Below are 21,645 nucleotides of genomic sequence, written 5' to 3' on the forward strand. Positions count from 1 at the left end.
CTCACTAGAAATACCTATTTATGAAAAGTCCTGTTTACTTTACAACGCAGCTTGTGTACCACTGATTAGAGAGTTTTTGGTCTGCAGGAAAATTGTAGAACGATAATCATGACGACCAAAATAAGAGAAGCAATGAAGAACGGCACATATTTTCCGTGGTTTCGTGCAAATAAGGTAAAACAATATTATTATACTAAACACTAATTACAATCAGAAGAGTTGGATGACTCATCAAAAACATACAAAAAACAATATGAATTGTTAAAAAAATCTTTTCATCGCCTTTACATTAACAGATCTCGATCATTCCGTGAATTTAGCGAATAATATTTGTTAAATTTTTGAAAATAAACGACCTAGACCGTAAATAAAAACACATGCTCTAACTTTTTTACAATTGAGCTTGAAGTGGAATAGCATTGTCGCTGAAAAGCTTTGTAATTTTATTTCTATACAATCCACCATCGTCGAAGAAGATAATAAAACTTACCTACTACTCATCAACAGAACAATAGCTTATTAATATACGTAGATAACGTGGCATAGCCCAAGACCATGTAGGGAGGCAAGATTGGAATTTTTAATAGATCAGTCATACGCCAAATCGGGCACCTACTACTAATGTTTTGTTGGGCAACGAAATAGAGACGTATGTGATTTACAATTCAAGGACGGCTGGGTTTTGTTTTTCGATTTTGTTTGACGGCCTGGTCAACGAATGGTGGGTTGTCGATACCACGCGCAGAATTGTTTCTTTTAAAACAATATACAGGTTCGGAAAGTACCGATGGTCCATCTGCCGTTACGTGAGAGCGATAGAGTAAGACATAGAAATCCATGCGATAGAGAAGGATGGCTATAATGAAGGCGTCTCATAGTTACCGCCCGTTTCGCCCTTCCACAAATAAAATCCACTTCTTATTTGTGGAAGGGCTAAATAAACGGTGACTATTAGATGCCTTCATTATAGCCATATTTCTCTATCGCACGGATTTCTATGACTTACTTTATCGCTCTCACGTAACGGCAGATGGACCACCAGTACTTTCCGAGCCTGTATACCCATTGAAATAACCCATTGGCTATTGAAGTATTCCTGAGAGATCGTCAACTTTTTCCATTGATGACTCGGATCTCAGTATTTTCAAATTGATTTATGAAATTTTTATCTTTTTAGACATTTCCAATGCCTCCTAGATTTTTAAACTGAAACAAAAACTGAGTCTTTGTAGATTTTTACATAGTATTAAAACTCCATCTACGAAGATTTAATCGGCGTTACTTGAAGCTCCGAATTCAATTTTCATCAATTTATAATGCAGGGTAATCTAGGAGGCTTTAGAAATGCCTGAAGACGAAACATTAGTCAGTTACTGCTGATTCTTGTTTATGATTAGTAAATAACGAATTTAAAATACACGTACGCTTTTTAAATTTTTCATAAGATGGTTTACTAATTGTTTGTTGTATTTTTGGTCATCAATTTAAAAAGTCAATTAAATCGATACTAACTTCAAGACTTAAAGATAATTTGACGATAAAATAAGTAATTTCAAGAAAAGTATCATAAATTATAACTTAACGATTATTACTTAATTCATATTCAATATATTCCCGTCATTTATTTCTAACTAAAAATGACCACACTTGAGCATTTTCTTATTGGTATTTAATTTTATGTAAGATTGCGTGACTCGCATGTGCTTACTAAGGCAGCAATTTTGTTTTACATTTGTTGTATCGCAATTTGTTTACTCACAAGCATAAATAAAAAGAAAAAACACTACAATATTAGCAAGGATTATTACTGTGATTGGTTTATACTTGCGAAATAAAAATAAACAGCTAATAAAATAATGAACGTCGATATAAAAAAGTTAGGTAAAACGTTTCACAATGTGTACATATGTCTACAGCATAATTGCATGCCGCGTTCGTTCAATCATTTGAATGTAAAGAAAATTAGAACTGTTGAAGAGTCTTAAAAAAACTTTGGAAAGTGTTAACGTTCGTTAACATAGCTACTAATATAATATTTAATAAGTACTTGTACAAACTTTAAAGGGTGAATCTTTAACTGATTTTAAGATAAAAAAATTTCTGTTTCAGCAATTATTGTAAATGTTATTAACTTATTTGTAGAAGTAGTTTAGTCTTAGTCTTGTAAGTGGTCTAATTTTGTCACATCGCAATACAATCAATAAAAGACACATTTTTTCACTTGTTTTTCAAAAACTTACAAAATTCCAACGCAGGTTTAAACTAGTTTTTTTCCAAAACGGCTGCTTTCAGCGACAAATACTAAGAGTATCTTTTGTACGTAAAATGGGAATGGGTATGTTTAGTCAAAAATTACATACAGTGCGACACAAAGAAGTTATGGTCATTTAAATCCAGGTACTTGCAACACTATCGTAACACAAGTAAATATTTGAGTTTCTGATTATCAATACCACCAATTTCCCGAATTCCTTCAAATTGCCATGTTATTGAACAACAATATAATCAAAATATCAAGCAAAAAAATTTTTGGACGTTCTTTATCTCAACAACCAAGCCGTTGCATATGAACTTTTTTATCTTAAACCCTTTCAAGTTTGTTCAAGTACTTAATAAACACCCAGTATATCATATCATGTTGTAACAACATAATCTGTAGCAGATAACTTAAAATTTTGATTTAATTCTTGGTAATTTGTGTATATTATGTATATAAATGAAATTATTGTTTAATGTTATTAGTGTGGTACAAGTATTAGTCTTTTTTCGTTGCTGAAAATTGAAGTTACTATTTCTATCTCGTTTCGCCTTATACATGGTGCTTCATAATGATGTGCAAATATTTTAAGGTGTTTAGAAAGTAATTTTAGGAGGGGTACTTCCAATATATTTTTTTGATTTGAACCCCCCCTGAGAAAATATTCAAATCTCAAAATGGCCGAAAAAATTACCTTTTATTTTTTTCACGAAAACGGTTAAACTTAGAAATTTGAATTTTGGTACACGTTAACAACTAGTTGAATGGTATTTTTTGGTAGTCTTTTTTCTGGTTTATGTCTTTGAATGAAAGAAATTAGCACCCCTTGGTTTTATTTCTCTCACAATTTTTTTCTACGTTAGCCAATTCGAACAAGAAAAATAGCATTTAATACTACATTTCATTTAGAAACTTTTTTACTCTTCCCATTTTTTCGTATACTTATTGGTTTATGAGCAAAAAAATAAATTGTTTTTCCTTGCCGATTAGGTATAGATAATAATAATTATAGTATAACAATTACCAAAAACGATAGACATTTTTGACATGCTTTTTGCAAAAATTCTTTTTTATCAATAGGAAAAGCTAAGCAAATATAAACTAAAAATTTAATAAAAAAAATAAAAACTAATTTTTTCGGCCATTTTGAGATTTGAATGTTTTCTCAGGGGGGGGCTCAAAACGAAAAAATTTATTGGAAGTACCCTCCCCCTAAAATTACTTTTTAAACACCTCCTTAAAATATTTGCACATCATTATGAAACACCCTGTATGTAGGCTTCTCTAACCAGAATGAATCGTGAAAATAAATGTTTATATCCTTAATTTTTTTATGGTTCAGTTGCTTGATATTAAAAAAAGGAATTTCCGATATTGCATTAAAACCTTTCAATGAAATTCAAATGCACAAAACAGAAAGGTTATGATATTCAGATAAAATGTGAAGGTTAATTTAAACTTTATTAAGTCGTATATTAGTTTAAATGTCTTATTATTTCCGCAAAAATGAAAAGTTAACTCATATTGCACGTACTACAACATAAGTTTTTGTTCGCCAAGAAAGTCTTTGATATTGTCAAAATAATGAGGTTACAAAACATTGGAGTACAATAATTGATGATGCTAAACGTTTTTACGTTTTTATTCGTGTATATTTGCAGGCAAAAGTCTGTAGATCTGGACTAGGCACTAGGCTTTAAAACATCGTCATGCACGTTTACTTTTCTTGATGTGATTTCAGTTTTGGTTATTGTTTCGGAAATGACGAGAAAATGTTTCCACTTCGAATTGAAAATAATCGCCGACTGTAGTGGCTTTTTAAATCGGAAAAAATCAGCGCCTCCCGGATCACCTTGTGCATGCCACTGCCTCCTCAGACAGGCAATAAACAATCCAAGAGAAAAAATGGTGACATAACAAGAGAGGAAACCGCGAGATCGTTCGCTCCGCGGCCGGGACGGGAGACGCGAAGTTGGCTGTGGAAGAAGGCTGGGCCAGTCTCGCCATCCAGTTAGCCTTGACTCCGAGTTCAAATATGTCTTCACAAACATTGCATATTCTCGACGAGGGCCCAGGAGGCGTCTTAGGGGCTTCTCGGAAGGCTTTGTCATCGTAGTACGAGGAAGACGTTTTTTGCAGGCTTAATTGGCGGCGATGAATTAAGTGCGTATACGGAACGAGCTGGGAGTTATCAAGTTATCAAGTCCAAACCGAGTAGATGGCATATTCCTCTCTCCCGATCTTGAACGACTTTGATTACCTGGAAAATTAAACAGTAGTGAACAGTTAAGTGTTTTTTGGATAATTCTTCATAAAATCACTTTATACAACTATACAGGGTGACCCAAAATAACGTGTACGACGGAAGGCCACAGATTCGTGGACTCAAAATAGGCTGATTTAGGTTTACTCACCTATATCTGAAATCACTTCGTTTAGCCGCTAGATGGCCTCAAAGTTCTTGAAAATTTTTTTGAATTTTGTAAATAACTGGAATATGTATTAATCGATTTTGATTATTTTTGGAATGTGGACTTTTGCTTTCATTCTACACATTTTGGTGTTTTTAAAATTTACAACTCCTACAAAATTGATGTATGGTGATAATATATGTTCATCCTCATTCGAGCAATAATGACAACTATTTTTTATTTGATAGGTGATACCATTTGGAAGTTTTTGGGCCTTTTGTAGAATTTTGATTAAATGAGCGGTTTGGGTCAACAATTTGTCACTGATCTCAGAGTTGACAACAGTATCACAACATTAACTAAGAGGTACCCTTAACTTATCATTACTTCCATCGATTTCCAAGCCTGCCGGATTTGATGTGCAATTGAACGGAAATGTGTAGTTTGCAAAAAAGGTTCTATGGGATTCACCAAATGACACATAATAAATTTAAAGACGTTTTATTGAAATTATGATTGATGCGCATCGTCCATTTTTCCAGTGATGATTTTAAAAACTGCACACATCCAGATCGCTACCAAATCTACAGGGTGGTCCGAATTTTATGCAGGAAACTTCGAGGGCAGGTAAATCTCTTTAAAATAGTAGGTAGAAAGGCGTCGTTTTAAAGGTACATGGTGTTGAAGTTGTTAAAAAAATAGATGTTTTTGTTTATATCTCCGGAATCTATTAACCGATCTCGATAAAATTTATTACAGATAATATATAATAGTAGACCCTGAAATATGAGTTCTAAAGGTTCAACCAATGGTGTACAACTGGAATCTATTAACCGATCTCGATAAAATTTAGTACAGACAATATATGATAGTAGACCTTATATTCCCTGAAATATGAGTTCTAAAGGTTCAACCAATGGTGTACAACTGGTCAGGGTCTCCCCTTTTTTATAAAAAAAAACCTACGCCACTGTATTTTTTACAAGCTATTGTAACGAATTTATATTCTAATGCACAAAATACGTAAAAAAGATCATTTCAATTTTTTCCCTAAGATTCACGGTTCTCAAGTTATTCATACCAATACAATCCCCTGTGGCAGATAGAAACCTTAATATTACCAGAATATTTATGTTTATGCTTAAAAGTAAGTGCAATTATGTAAGCATATCAACAACATTCTTTCCACACCACCTGTGAGATAGTGTTCCTAGTGTGTTTTAGTTTCCCCTGGAGGCCTAATCCACTATCTTTACAAATAAGAACAATTTAAATCAAAATAATAATAAAAATACATTTACCAAGCAACAACTAAACAAAAAACAAAATTACCGTTACGTATTTACAGCAATTGTTCAAAATGCGAACCATCCACATCGATACATTTCTGACATCTTCTATTAATGGAACTAATTGAAGCTAATATCATATGGTGGTTTACTTTTAATTCATTACACCCGTCTTCTATTCTCTGCAGTAGTTGTGGTCTTGTATCTATTGCAGTAGAGTAACCTTTACTTATCAGATAAGTAACCCCAAACATAGAAGTCCAGGGGGTTTAGATCTGGCGATCTGGCTAGCCCAGACACTGGGCCCTCTGCACCATTATGGTTGACATTGGTATTTGGTCTTCTACCTATCCATCGTCTTATATAATTTTTATTAAGCCATTCTTGTATTTTCTCCCAAAATGCGCAGAAGCACCATCCATTTGTATTCAGCTATTTTGTGGTATATTTAATGGAATATCCTCTAATATAATTCAAATAGATGGTTTTCCAGAAAGCTAAGAAATGACTGGTAATTTAGATGGGGGTGGCAAGAAGAAAGGCTCACAGACTTTATTGCAAATTATTCCGAGCCACACGTTCACAGAAAATTCGTGTTGACGAGATCTTGTTCGAATTTCATGAGGATTTTCTTGTGACCAAATATTGTGAAAATTCATTACATCTCGCCTTGTGAACGTAGCCTCATCGGTCCAAAGTATTTCTAGTAAGAATTCTGCATTATGTTGTGACTTTAACAACCACTGACAAAAATTCAGGCGTCTGTCTGCATCTACCGGAAGTAAATTTTACACAGGTTGTAAATGGTACGGATTTCTACCATCCTTATGTAGAACTTTTCAAATTTTCGATTTACTCACCCCAAGTTGCCGAGACGTTTTTCCTGTACTGAGCCGAGGATCGTCAACAAAAAATATTTTTTTAACATCTTCAACACCCTGTATCTCTAAAACGAGGCCGTTCCAGACCTATATTTATAAGGCAAACACCTACTATTTTAAAGAGATATATCTGCCCTCGAAGTTTCCTGCATAAAATTCGGACCGCCCTGTATAGATACATCAAATTGTTACTTTGTCACTGTTATCACTGTCCTCATTGTTACAAAAACGTCAGTTTGCCAGTTCAAGGAACGTAACTCACAAAACTATCTACTAAAAAGTACAGATTCTTTCGTTTTTCAAGTTTTCCACATAGACTTATGTGTTATATTACTTTTTTTTCGATTCTTTGTCATCAAGAATAGTAGTGACAGATTTACATTGAGCAAACTCATTTGGAAATGAAAATCAAGTTTGTATGAGATGAATAAAATGCCGTTTGGCATAATGGCATAATTGATGAAAAGTAATGACTATCCTGCTTATAATCCATTTCCTTTTAGTGAAGAGTTTTCTGCACTTAATATCTGCAATTAGTTAATGGATGTTGCTAATAACTTACGTAGTATATACTTAAGAGTGAAAACTACTTTATTAAGCGCTTACGGAAATAATATACAAAGTGTTCCATTGACACTGAAACTGTTCAAAAATGTAATAAGAATCTATTAAATGTTTTTTCTTGATCCAAAAATGCTAATTTCTGATAACGTAGCTGGCAACAGTTTTATTGCATTGCTACCATTAAAGTGTTATCTTAATAACTATTACATAAGTCTTAAATTGAGGAAGAAATAAAACTTTCGAATGTATTCGAAATTCCATTAATAAAACACTAATAAATATGGTGCATGTGTGGGTATTAATCATTTTATGGCAGTTTTAATTTCGATTTACTTCTATATTTGTGACTAACTGTACAAACATGAGAAGCAGCAAAAAATTAAAGCTACAAACTTTTACTTATGTCTTGTCTTATTTTTATCGTTTCGTGTTATTTGAATATCTTTTTAATTTATACAACTTGTAACTAAAGAAATATTAAACATAATTCGCACATATAGCCAGTTTTGAAATTTAATTGAATCAATGATTTTTTTTCAAATATCTACTCAATAGTATCAGATAACTACCATTCCATTTAAAGTTTTTGCTGGTATTTCGTACTTTAATCAGTATGTAATTATTGCTCAAACTGCAATGCTTCCTTTCACGCCTTTTTCTATTTGTATAGAATTTAATTAAATCAACAATTTATGTTTATTAACACAGCTATATAAAAACCCTGTCTACCATCCCTGAGTACGTTCCAAATCAAGGTCACTGATTACTGTAAACTTTTTTTCATTTGCTGTGCTATTGCGAAAATTTAATACATAATAATAGAGTTTTTGTCGCAATAGAAAGTAAGAATGTTTTCACGTTTAGGTACACACCAAATGCATGTATTACAAACGATCACTTACAATTAGATGAATTTTTATGAAAATATAAGAAAAAATACAATTACTTGAATGCAAGGGAAAACCAGAGGCGTGTGATTGTCTTCAGAGAACCTTTTGACAAAAGTATTGACATACCAGTGTCTAAAAAACATAACTTGAAAAAAAATGCTTTAAAAAGTCGGATAGGTAAATTATTTTCTTGTCAACAGAAGTAAAAACAATATTTCTCATATGCCTTGAATTTAATGATCAAAATACGTATTGCAAATAACACGATCAATTACATAGTGTATTTTAAAGTTGTTTGTTAATACTGATGACATTCCAATATTTTTCCCCGCTATCCCAATATTTTTATTTTAATGAGTGTTTAAAGTGTATGAAATCGCGAAAGGGAGTGCTTTAAAAATATTTCCTATGCGTCGAGTATTGAAATTTGTCACGTTCGGCATTTCTAAAGGAGTTCTTACCGTAAACCATCGAGCAAACCATAAACAATCGCCGATTTGATGTTCAGAAGGATGAAACAAAGACAAAACCTTTACGTTAAAACTCCTGCCATAAATTCGATATAAACTTTTAATACAATTGCGTGTTTCCCGATTTTTTAAAATATTTTTTAAAGATTTGCGTAAAATATGAATTTTTTAATCATTTGTTGAAAAATATGAAGATATTCCTTTCTAATTTCCGATTACTACAAAGATAAATACACAATTAACTCCAAAATGGATATTCTAATATATCCAATTCAATAATTCAATACAGGGTGATTCAGTCATAATGACATTAATTTTAACCAATATTCAGAAGGCTTAATAAAGACAGAAAATCGAAAAAAAAATTACTCGACCTTTTAAAAAATAAGCAAATTTCTCCTTAACTCCAGTTAATTCGGTGCTCTACTTCGCCGTCGGATTTAGAGCGAATTTATTTAACTTTAATAACAAAGCTATGGACGAATGATTGAGTGATTTTTTCATCCACGTGTCATTTTAAATACGTAGGCACCGTACTCTTAGCAGCAATAAGTCACACAATAAGATATACGAACTACAAACTGAATAATTAATAGAACATAATACCAGACAGTTATATTTAATTATAACGTAGTGAATACGTTAACAATCTTAAAAATAGTAAATTGTATAACCAAACATTCGAAAACAATAATACTTGTTAATATTTAAAATATTAAAAAATGTCTTATTCATTCATGTGTCTATCTAAAAAGCTGTCATTATTCCATGTAGCTCTCTATGGATTAAAAAGGCATTAAAAGCTAGACTAATGATCGCATATTAGTAGTAGGTCAAGATTAAGTCTTGATAAATCTTTGTGGGTCAACGGTCAGGAGCGGTATATTTCTTTCAGCTTAAATATGCTTTTAAAATTTTTTTTACTGCATATTCATATTCTACAAATTTTCCTTATCTTTCCGTAAAATTAATGACATTATGAATGAATCACCCTGTATAGACCAACTAGTGCAATCCTTCCATAGTGCAATAAGTTATCTAGTTATCTTTAGCGGAAAAATCGACTTAAGGTAGCAAAATCATGTTAGCAAAATAATTTTTATTAAGCTTGGCATATGATATTTGAACACTAATAAGAAAAAATGATACTATTATAATACAACTTATCTTAGCAAACGTTTATTTGTCGATTTCCCTCAGAGCCAAATTTTAAAACTTTTAATCTTCTTTGATATTATATTATTTAGTCAAATTTCTGCTACCATGTTCTTCAGCTCTCCTGTCATTTTGACACATTCATCGGCAAGCGACCGATTCCACCGACGATTTGCCCAATAGAGGCGTTTAATATGCTCCAAGCACTCCACTTAGTCCACGTTAAGCGTGGAATGGCCTATGGTTGCAAAATATAACCCAGATCCACTATGCCCACATGTCCACGACGGCCATTCATGTGGTGGTGCCCCTCGCTGACGCCCGCTTCTTCGTCGAGTTCGGTGACCGGGTCGCGGTACTGTGTTGATGCTGGCCAACTCCGATACCGATGGCCAATAGGATAACTGTAGTAGGTTGTGTTGTCGTTGATATTTTGTCTTCTCGTTGAGCGGCAAGACCGGGTTTGGGTCAAAAAGATGGCAGGAAAAAACAAAGCTAGAATTATAGAAAAACATTATTAAATGAAATCAGACAATATTTTTCGATACCAGAAATCTAGATATCTAAGCCCCCATACAAAAGTAAGAGAAAACTTATGTATAAACTACTACCTTCAGATATCTTGGAAGCCTTTATTTTTTATTTCTGTGTATTGTAGTACCTATAGATTAGTTAATATTTTTAATTTAAACCTTTTCAACGCACATATTGAAGATGTTATTGGAATTGTGATAATTTTCTTGGATTTCCGTAATCTTGTAATTAAATCTTAAATTTTAAATCTAATTGCCAAAACAAGGTTGTCTCAGACGGTAGATAGAAAAGTGGCTATATGTCGTGCTTTTGATCATGGACTTTTCCAATGCTTAACCGAAATATTATAAATTTTACTGAACTTTTTAACTGGGTGTATACAAGTGATTCACAACGTATCCAAAAATAATGGGAATAGATGCGTCATATAACATAGAGTCAATATCGTAAAAAAATATTTGTAAAATGCTTATAGTTTCCGAGAAAAAAATTATTGAAGTTATAGTATTTTCACCCTGTATATCACTGGACTACTGTAGCCTTATTAGGGTAGCCTCATTAGTGTAGCCTCATTACGGGTGTAGGGTCATTCGCCCACGTAGCCCCAGGCGATTCCGAATACTGGAATTCGATTTTAGTATTATCGTTGTTGCGATAGTGTTTACATTAGTTTTTCAAGTGTCAAAAATGGCTTACGTGTATAGCAACCCGGAGTTGAAGGATATCCTATTAATTTATGGTGAAGCAAGACAACATTGGTGTTATGGTGAAACATTTGTGAAGCAAGACAACATTTGTGTTAGTTCGTAGAAACTGGGTAAGACGGACCCTTATGGGTTTACACGTCGGTGGACAAAATTTTGAACAGTTGTTGTTGACGTACCTAATGTATGTTAAATTATTTTATTAATCAAAACCACAAATTAATTTTATTAATTAATAATAACAGTAGCGGCAAAAGCAGTTGAACTTACTGAAATAAGGTCTTGTTATAAAATTTTATTTATTTCTTTCCTTGGGAAAGAAATTCTTTCAATTTTTTTGTCCGTTCATTTTTTATTACACTTTGACGCCGTGCCGATCGCCGACTGCATGCTTTGCTTTGCGTAAGGTCAGGTTATACAGTGGATCAGTTTCCAGTGAAGTACCGAAGTATATTTTTAAATCATTTTCGAATTACCCTCTTTGATTTTTACAAAATTGTATTTGTAAGAGTTCCGTGAACATTCAAACATATTTTTTCTGAATCACCCTGTATATTCTCTGATAAAAAAAAATAATTCCCTGATCTTTCCAGTATGCCAAGATTTATAAGCTCTATATCAGTTTCCATTTTTTAATCACCACGTTCCTAATGTTTTCTGTTTGATATAAAAAGTTATTATATTACAGATATGAAATACAATTGTTAGCATTAAGAAGAAAGTCAAGAAATTTTAAGGAGTTTGCTACAAAACTAATTTTCATAATATAATACATACCCTTAATATTTTGATGTAAAATATATGACACCAATTATATTATTAGAGAGATTTAGAATCCTTTATTTAAGAATCTGGGTAACATTGTATAAGATTAATAAACGCAAACGCATCTTACAAGTGCCTACCCTTAAACCTTATTACCTTAAAGTTGCTTTGACACACTCCATAATTTATAACATAACACATTGCCACTAACAAATTGCGAATAAACTACCCAAGGTAATTAGAAACAGATCAATAATACAATAGTAAAGTTGTAATAAAACTATCAATATTCAAATTAATAATTTATTTCTAAATTATATAGTTCATCAAGATTATTATATATTTTAATAGGTACACTTTCCTACACAAGTAAAAAATTCTTATTATGATCCTGACCAGAGCTTCTTCATCCAAGGACACCGAAAACGGTTGAAAGAGATCAAAGTGCCGACAACGGTGTGAAACTCCTGGTTTACATATGCTGTGATATTAGGTACTTTTACCTTCCATAACTTTAAATGTAGGTACCTACTTAAACTTTTTACGGAAAATAATAAATAATATTTTGAAATTTGCTTGTATTACTATCTATCTATCTATTACTATTTCTATCGATATAACCCGCAAATAATTTTTATATTTCTGAAAAGTCGGAAATAAGGCATATTGTCTGAACGCCTCTACGCTCAAAGCCTCGAAAAGATCTTGAGAGCCCCTCCAACGTAGAAGTAGCTCTTGATATCAAGTTATAGACAGTGGTGCAACTCGAGTTGCATATCTCGCCGGCGCTGAGTGGGTTTGTTCTCTTTCATTTGCTCACGGCGGACCCCAATGGCAATTGTGTTAGCCTCCGGTTACCTCTGAAGAGGGTATAATGCCACATGCAAGGCTAACAAATTACTTTAGGGCTGCACCAGGATAACTGGGTCAACCTTGGACGCGGTAGAGTTATCATAGGAGGCCAGACGCCGGATCGCGGAGGTTCCGATCAGGGTCGGCTCTAGCAGATGAGTCACCCAAAAAATTTTTACTGAGGTGATGCAATGTTTTACCTCGAACTGTGCATCCAATTTTATAGTTATTGTTTTCTAGGTTTTTATTTTTTCGCGCAATAAACCGTGTTAAAAATTAATTAACTCTTGTAAATTTTTTTATTGTTAATTTTTCAAAAATAGTTTTGCTTATTTTGGAAAGCCATGGGTAGTAATCAAATATGTAATAAAACATACACGTCGTCCAAAAAATTTTAATATGTAAAATGTTCCTTAAGCAAAGTGCGTTTAATGTTTGTTTTCGTTAAAAACTCTATTTAACAAAGTTGCTTTAAAACTCAAGAAATGTTTAAATACGAGATTTAGTCAAAAAAGAAAAATAATCATATTTTGCAAATAAGAAGACGCGATTTTTAATCTTACTTTAAGCAGACAGAAATTGTAAAAAATAAGTAAACTTTTATTTTAAATTTAATATAATATAAAAATAGCTTGGTAGAAAAATTTCCGGGTTGGTTGCCGTCGTCGGTTTTGGTTTCTTGACGTTTAGAGAGACATATCGCTTTTTCCCTCAAAAGTAACTTTGAAAGTTTTCGAGTTTTTAAAAATAGTTATATGTCTCTCAAAATGTCAAGAAACCTAAACCTATGACGTGGCAACCGGCCCAGAAATTGTTCTACCATTAACAACTGCTACGGTAGCCTGCAAACCAAATAAAAGTAGCTTTTCTAATTAAAAATAAAAATAACAAATTAGAACTGGAATTATCAACAACAACAACGAATCAAGACCTATTCAACCTATAAACCTCCAAGTAATACACATTTTTCTAATCTTTTTCAGAATTCATTCTACACAGACGAAATCATTTATTCGTTTATGGTGGTAACAACTTCCTGAATTTTTTGCTTAAGTAAATCAATGTTATCATCAAAATCGTTTGAATACACTTGAGAATAAGAAATGAAATAGTCTAATGGGCACAAGTCGGGTGCCCGTGCAGGCCAAGGTATTGGACCATAGCGTCCAACCCACTTTTTCGGGAAGTGACCACTAGAAGTATGGAATGTGCAGGGCATCCATCCTGTTGAAATATTAGTTTTCTTCTAAACTCTATCTATATTTTCGTTATCTAGTTCTGTCAAAACAAAATGATTGAGACTTTCCAAAAAGTAAGGACCAATTATTTTAAATTTTTAAGCCATTAGTTATCAATCGAAAATTTGAATTATCTTTAGCCCACTATCTACAATTCTGAGGAAACCACGCCATTAGTTGTGAATGTTGATTCGTCAGTAAATTTGTGATGAAAGAATTTGTTTTCAGTTTTTCGCCCATTGTTAAACAAAAGTCCAAACGACGACCATCATCTCTAGCAAGCAATTTATGATTACACACTGGTTTGTATGGATAGATTTTGTTGTTTACTAAAATTCTTTGATTATGAGATCTGCTAACATCTATGTTTTCTGACCTTTCCTGAGTATCATCTTTGGATTGTCTTGTACAGAGTCCATAACTACAACAATAGCAGCATCGTTATCATTATATTCTTTTTTTATCTTTTTTATATTCTTTACATCATCAGTGGTATCAAATTTTATAATTAACTTGCGAACTACTCTACGAGTTACAGTTACATTTGGATACTTTTCATTACAAATTTGTATTGCATATCGATATGAAACATTACCGATTCCAAACCATTTCACAAGATAAATCGTTGCTCCAGGGTTAGAATTAAAAAAAATCGGTGGGCAGTTAATAAAAATAAATAGTTGACTTTGACATTAATAAGGAAATTTCCATGGTAATTATATGGTATGCAATAAGATGCATAGTTAAAAATTGCGGCATCTTATTATCTGCAAAATGTGATTATTTTAATTATTTAAGCATTTCTTGAGTTCTCGAACAACTTTGTTAATTATAGTTTCTGATGAAAACAAAAATTAAAGGCACTTTACTTAGGGAAAATACCCATTTTGAAATTTTTTGGATGCCCTGTATATTTTATTACATTTTTAATTACTGTCAATGGTTTCTTAAGATAAACAAAACTTTTATCAAGAACAACTTTCGAAAAATCAACAACAAAAAAAGTTTATATGAGTGCGGTACCCCATTCGGAGACACTATATATTTGTTTGATTATTTTTATCAGGGAATTAATGTCTGAAAGTTTAAGCACTTTCTCGTGGGCCACCTATTTAAACTGAAGCTTCAAATAATAGGTCTGTCGAGGATTGATTTGAAACTATCAGAGATATTTGGCCAATCGATTCGTGACCATAATACACTTATACACAATTATGTAACAACTTAAGTGGTCGAGTGTATCAGATAGTTTGAAAACAATTTGAGAGTCCTGCAGAAATAAACCTATTAATACCTAATTTATATGGAAATATGAAGGAAAGTTGAAAGGTTCACAACTCTACCTTTTCTATGCATGCCTCTCTTATCAATGACGATTCGTTTCTTTTAAGATGAGAAGGCATGTGGGACATACTTTGTGTGTGAGAGGGGCGGTAGATTATTATTTTAAGATGAATATTGCAATAGCATTACTTTCGCAATGATTTTAAATTTTTTTTTCTTTTTACAGCCGTGGACCTAGATCTGTGTTCAAGCAACGTTCAAGATGCCTTCGTTATCGCTGTGGAGCAGCAAGCTCGAGAGCGTTTGGAGCGTCTCTCAGCGCTCAAACGCATTACACCCGTCGACATGACCAAACTTTCCCAACAGGTGAGAAGCCTTTGGTTTCCAAAATGCTGAACAAAAGTTAAATACTGGTACTTAAAGTAGCTCTAGTTTGTGAAATTTAGGAGCAACTTTGGGGACCTCGATCCTCAAAATTGTCCGCAGATTTAACAAACTACTCTTTAATAATAATAATAATAATCGCAGGAAATTAAATGACCCACTTCTGTGTGAGGCATCCTTATTGTAAATTCCCATCGAAAATAACAGTTTTGTAATAATAACAGTTTCCTAAAATATCGATACAACGACCTCGACGAAATCAAATTGTTCAACCAAGCAAATATAATTATATTTGTGAATAATCTTACTGCTGCAACTAATAAAACTAAATCCAGAGTGAGATTGGGCCGCTGATAACCGCAAACACTTCACGGGGATTATGTCCATAAAATAAATTATAAATTACTCGAGACCTCTTGAAAACGAAAACGACGGTAATCTAAATAAATGATAAGTGCCACTTAAGGCAGGGAGTGTGTGGGAATTTGGATGTGAACGTATCTTACAGGCCGTTTGGAGTGTGGGACTTGCACTGCTTTCTCGTGTATTATTTTGCATCATACTCGTATTCAACAAATTTCACTTGAAGACTAATAAAAATCTTTAAAAGTTTTTCTTCCAGCGCTAGCGAGTAAAAAATCAATCGAGAGTACAAAAGCGATTTCGTAACTGTGTATCACACAATATTTTTTCAAAAACTGCTTTGGAATATTGCTTAAATTGGGGAAAAAATCATTAGAATCAGTTTTATCGTCGTAAATAAAAATATTTCAACAGGAAATTAGCAGCAGCATTCATGTGAAGGACAAAGAACATGTTTAATTGTGACCATCAGAACAAAACTAAGTTTCTGTAATAAAAAATAATGTTTAGGGACATTGTACAAACATTTATTTCACAGTCATTAGAGATATTATTAAAATTAGTCCATCTCACATCCCATTTTAAAGGAAACTTAATTTTCTGCATAAAAAATGTTTTAAATAAGTCGTAGCATTCATCGAAGAAAGAAATAAAGATGTTTCCTTTAAAATGAGACACCTGGTATGTCGGAGATAGCACTATATTTGCTGCAGTGAATAAATTCTTAGCTAACTCCGCCTTCAGAATATACACCTTTAAATATAGGAACTTTAAGAATATTCTCCGAACTGACTCCAGATGGTTGAAATGTGTCTGATAAAATGGAAAAAATACAAGTGAGCAATATTCGAGATATAACTAAAGAAAAATAAAATGTCCAAGTTATAAAAGGATTTACAGTTGCGACTTATGAATCCTAAGACTTTATTACTTTGGTTTACCAAGTAACATATATGTATGCTGATTAAAGGACAACTCGGCATCAAATGTAATTCCTAAATCTTTAACTGTTTTGTGTCTGGTTAACTGAACTTAATTCAGTGAATATGTGAACGACACATCGGGTTTGTCCTTCGTATGTAGTGACGATTTTACAAGCAATGCCACGTTACTAATATTAATTCACTATTCAGTTAATTTATCTATTTCACATTACAATACGTCACAGTCCTTATGCGTGTATATAGTTATAAATTTATAGATGGCCATCGTATAAAAGTCGATTACAAATCATTTATAAATACATTAAACAATAAGAGTCTAAAAGTTGACCCTTGTGGCACACCGAAGTTTGAAACATAACAATATGATGTAAAACCAAATAACTTTAAAAAACTCAATTTTTTTCAGTAAAACATGTTGTACTCGATCGAATGCCTTCGAGGAGTCCGTGTGTATTACTTCAACTTGACCATATGTATCTATTGTCTAAGATATCACTGAGTCACAGTAATTAAATTAGAGGGTGTTCGGTATAATCGTTATAGATCTATAATTGCAAATATCAAACTTATCTCCCTCTTTCAATACTTGACACACTTTTGTAAACTTCCAACAATCTGAAAAAATTCTTATGGACAAGACTGATTTAAAAGTGGAGTGGCAAAAATCACCTTTCATCTTTCATATGAAACTATGTTATTGGCTTAATGTTAAATAAAATATTATTATGAAAATATTCTCAAAACCGGTTCCTCATTTGAAAAGTAAATTGATTGGATATCATTCCAAGTCTAAGATTTTGAACGAAACTATAAATCGAAAACAGAAAACCCCCGATGAACAATTTTTATTAATCAGGGTAATTCATATTCTCTATATGAAGTTATTAAATAAGGGTCATTCATCGGACTTGTAGAAAAAGAGAACTACTAAATGTGACTATACAAAATATAGTAGACAAACTAATGATATTGGTAGCCTTATTTTTATTCAGTTTGTTGTCAATAGTGGGAAAATTAGAGGCCAAATTTCAAGAAAAACACCAAATTTTCTCTATTGTCGACGTTTCGTCACTTATCGTGACATCCTCAGGACAATTACAGATTTAAGTGCTTCACTGTGTTTTCCTAGTCTCGTTATACATAGTATGTCATATAACAATCTTGGACAGTATAGATATTGGTATAGAATAGCGTACACATACATCAAGATCATGTATTAAAAATCAATCAATTTTTACTAACATCTATACTGTCCAATATTGTTATATGACACACTATGTATAACGTGACTAGGAAAACACAGTGAAGCACTTAAATCTGTAATTGTCCTGAGGATGTCACGATAAGTGACGAAACGTCGACAATTGAGAAAATTTGGTGTTTTTCTTGAAATTTGGCCTCTAATTTTCCCACTATTGACAACAAACTGAATAGTAGACAAAGGTTACGGTTAAATGTTATTCTTAAACTTCCTGATAGCAAGACACATACTCAGAGGAGATTTGTCATTTCAAATTATCTCGTTATGTTGAAAATAGTCTGCTTTGCGCACTAGATTTATTGAAAATTTCATTGGAAAACCTACCAATTTAAAAATATTTGCATATTTGATTGAGATTGTCGCATCCAAAACACTGTACGGGACACTTTTCCAGATGCTCTCCTATGACGATTGTAAGACAGACATTATTTCCATCAAAAGAGGTAGGGGTTGGTAGTTTACTTCAATGACGGACACGTACGTTGAAGTTTCTGATTCAATGCTCCATCAGCATCAGTACTCGACCCATTGAAATGAAGCTTGAAAACAAGACATGATTTTAAAACATTACTTTGCCTCTACATGTGATATAAAGTTGATCAACTTGTTGACGAACTGAGATGAAATTTGTTTAAATGAAGAAAATAAATTTTCGAAAATAAGTATTCATATTATTGAAGCAATTTATCCAATTAAGTTAATGAAAAAGACTTCCTGTCATTTTTATTCCAGTTAACTAGAGAATTATTTTGAAAGAAAATTAAAATGTCAAGTTTTAATGAGAGTTTCCGAAAAAAAACTTTTTATTTTTACCACTTTGGATTGGAGGGATGCCCCTCGTGCGTGAACAATTAATTAGTTTTTCAATATTAAGGAATATTAATATTATTTTAAAGTGGCTCCTTATTTTAATTTATGTGCATTATAAAACCGATGTTATCAACAAATACCACGGCCTGTAAATAATAAAATTAGAAATTAAGAATTTTTGACATTGAAAGGTTCCACTGTGTTCAAAAGGATACACAAATTACCAGAATATCACTACCTACCCAGTGTAATTTTAGATTAGTTCTACATCATTCATTCATGCACTTGAGTGGTAAAGAAATATTTGTCGGCTTGGGGAGAAAGGAAACACCTAATCACAGATTTTAGTAAATTCTAAGAATATACCGTCGAGCATTGTGTATTGTGACAGACACAGATCTGGCGCCCCTGAGAAACGTCTGGCAAATTTAAGTTGGAAATGAAACAGGCCAAAGTAACCTGACTCCGCGTCTCAAGTGGTCTGTGGGTCATATACTGGATGTGTTGGGATCTTTGTAACATCTGAAAACAGCGGTAATCTCCCATTGTGAGATTCGCAAAGCGAAATAAAAGAAATATTTGTGAATAAATTCTACTGTTGTAAATTTAAAAGAAAAGTTATTGAACAATACTATAATACTAAAATTATAGTACATGCGAGAAGATTTTAGCCAGGAGTCTACCACAGGAGCCAATAAAAATCCAGAAAAATCATAATTTGAACAAAGGCCTTAGAACTACACAGAGTTTGAAAACTCATTTATAAAAAAAACAAGGAATCACCGGAAAGCTAGGAACCAGTCTTCCCAAAATATATAAATACCGACCAGCGGACTTAATCTCCAGTTTCACTTCTGAAGGAAAGAGCAATGTTTCAAAAGGTCTAGAATTCTAAATCAACAACATGGCAATTGGCCTGAAAACTGTTCATTTACTTTCATTTTTTTATACGATATTAATTTCCAGAATAAAAAAATAATAATAATCAAGTAAAACTAATCTAATTGCTATTTAATATTATTCAATTTTATTACGAATACAAATTTATTAATTATTGATTTTCCAGTTGAATCAGACGACATCGTCAGGAGAAGAGCTGAACGGCTTCATCAGCAACTCGCCGATCTACGTGACTTCTTTGACGGCCACCGAAAGTTCAAACAACAACCCCACCGCAAACAGACCGGGAGGCGGCGGCGTGCTCAGCAGCAACACCACCGTCGTAGCCGTCAACAAGGACGTAATCACCACCCCCAAGCCCCAGCTGCCCAACGGACACAACTCCGCGGATCTGCACATCACCCAGAACTCCCTCGACGTCAAGGACGTCACCAAGGTGCCGAACGACGTCAGGGTCACCGCACAGGTGGGTATTTAAAAAGATCAAGAACGATTTTCCAGTCAACAACAGTTTCAAGGCAGACTGCTATGTCTTGATGACGTTTCCAGAGACATGTCGTCTTCTTCAGAACAAGCTCTGGACCTGGAGGATTTGGAACTGACACAAAAATCAAGGGTTGGCGTGTCATAGGTCAATGACTTCAAACCATACACCAGAAAGCCATGGACTAATACATGCGGCAAATATAAATACCGCCCAGAGGACTTAATCAGCAGTTTCAGGGTCTCTTTTGAAGAAAAAAGCGATATGTCTCTAGAAACATCAAAAGTCTAAAGTCTACTTTGAAAAAGTGATCATAAGCAAAGTACATACCTAATGATTTTTAATTATCAAAAATTGTTACTAAAATATATCTTTAGGAAAATTTATATTATTGAATTGTTCTGAATTCTAAACTCAATCGAAGCAGCCCAAGAATAACCTGTTTCTCATACGCCCTAGTCCAATCCTGTCCATATATTTATTGCGAATCCAATGAAAGGTTTCGATGAAATATGTGGCACTATGAAATTGGATATTTTTGGACGTGAAGCCGTTGAAAATTAGATATAAATAGTCTTTCTATTGAGTCCATAAAAACCTGGCTTCCAGCCCTTAAAAAAGGTTTTGGTTTCGCAGCAACAAGAACTTGTCGCGGATTTTAATAAAACCGCAATAAATCATAAAACAGTCGAAATTTAGTAGATACACTGAGAGAAATTTTTGCTTCCTACCAAACAAAATGTCAACATCTAGATTGTTGACAGTATAGACTATAGACATTATTGGTGTATGTTCTAAAGATATAAAAAAGATTGTTTCTGAAAGGAAAATGTATACCTTAAAAATCTTTATTTCTGCTTTCAGGCCGAACTCCAGAAATCTAGGGACAGTCCGACTCAAGTCAGCCGAAGGATAGGCGACAGAAGAGGCTCCTCACCTTTCCAGAATGGAAGAACTGAGCTGCTGATAGGCGCAGAAGACAATAAATTCAAAACGACAGCCATTGTGGAAAGCAATAACAATCACAAATTGGGGATAGAAACTGAAAGCAGGTAAGAGAGAAACAATTCGAAAGATCTAATAAACTAAAAAAGTTAATTGTGCTGTAAAATGTTCTTCCAAGTAATCTGTTGTAGAATAATTTAAAAAATTTAAGTTTAAGTCAAAGGATCCACAACAAGAAACGTCTCTTCTTCATTTAGAAA

The 21,645-nt window shown here is 33.0% G+C and overlaps 1 protein-coding gene across 1 annotated transcript in view; it reads left to right on the forward strand.

Annotated features, from left to right (window-relative positions):
• LOC108906156 (MAGUK p55 subfamily member 5-A) overlaps positions 1 to 21,645 on the forward strand; it is a 90,541-nt gene that overhangs the window by 20,739 nt on the left and 48,157 nt on the right. The window contains exons 4-6 of the mRNA XM_018709350.2: positions 15,546 to 15,660; positions 20,123 to 20,422; positions 21,305 to 21,492. Of these exons, the coding sequence (XP_018564866.2) occupies positions 15,546 to 15,660; positions 20,123 to 20,422; positions 21,305 to 21,492 (603 nt within the window). The remainder of the gene's footprint in view (positions 1 to 15,545; positions 15,661 to 20,122; positions 20,423 to 21,304; positions 21,493 to 21,645) is intronic.

Source organism: Anoplophora glabripennis, unplaced genomic scaffold, assembly GCF_000390285.2.
Source record: "Anoplophora glabripennis isolate ALB-LARVAE unplaced genomic scaffold, Agla_2.0 scaffold74, whole genome shotgun sequence".
Taxonomy (NCBI): Eukaryota; Metazoa; Arthropoda; class Insecta; order Coleoptera; family Cerambycidae; genus Anoplophora; species Anoplophora glabripennis.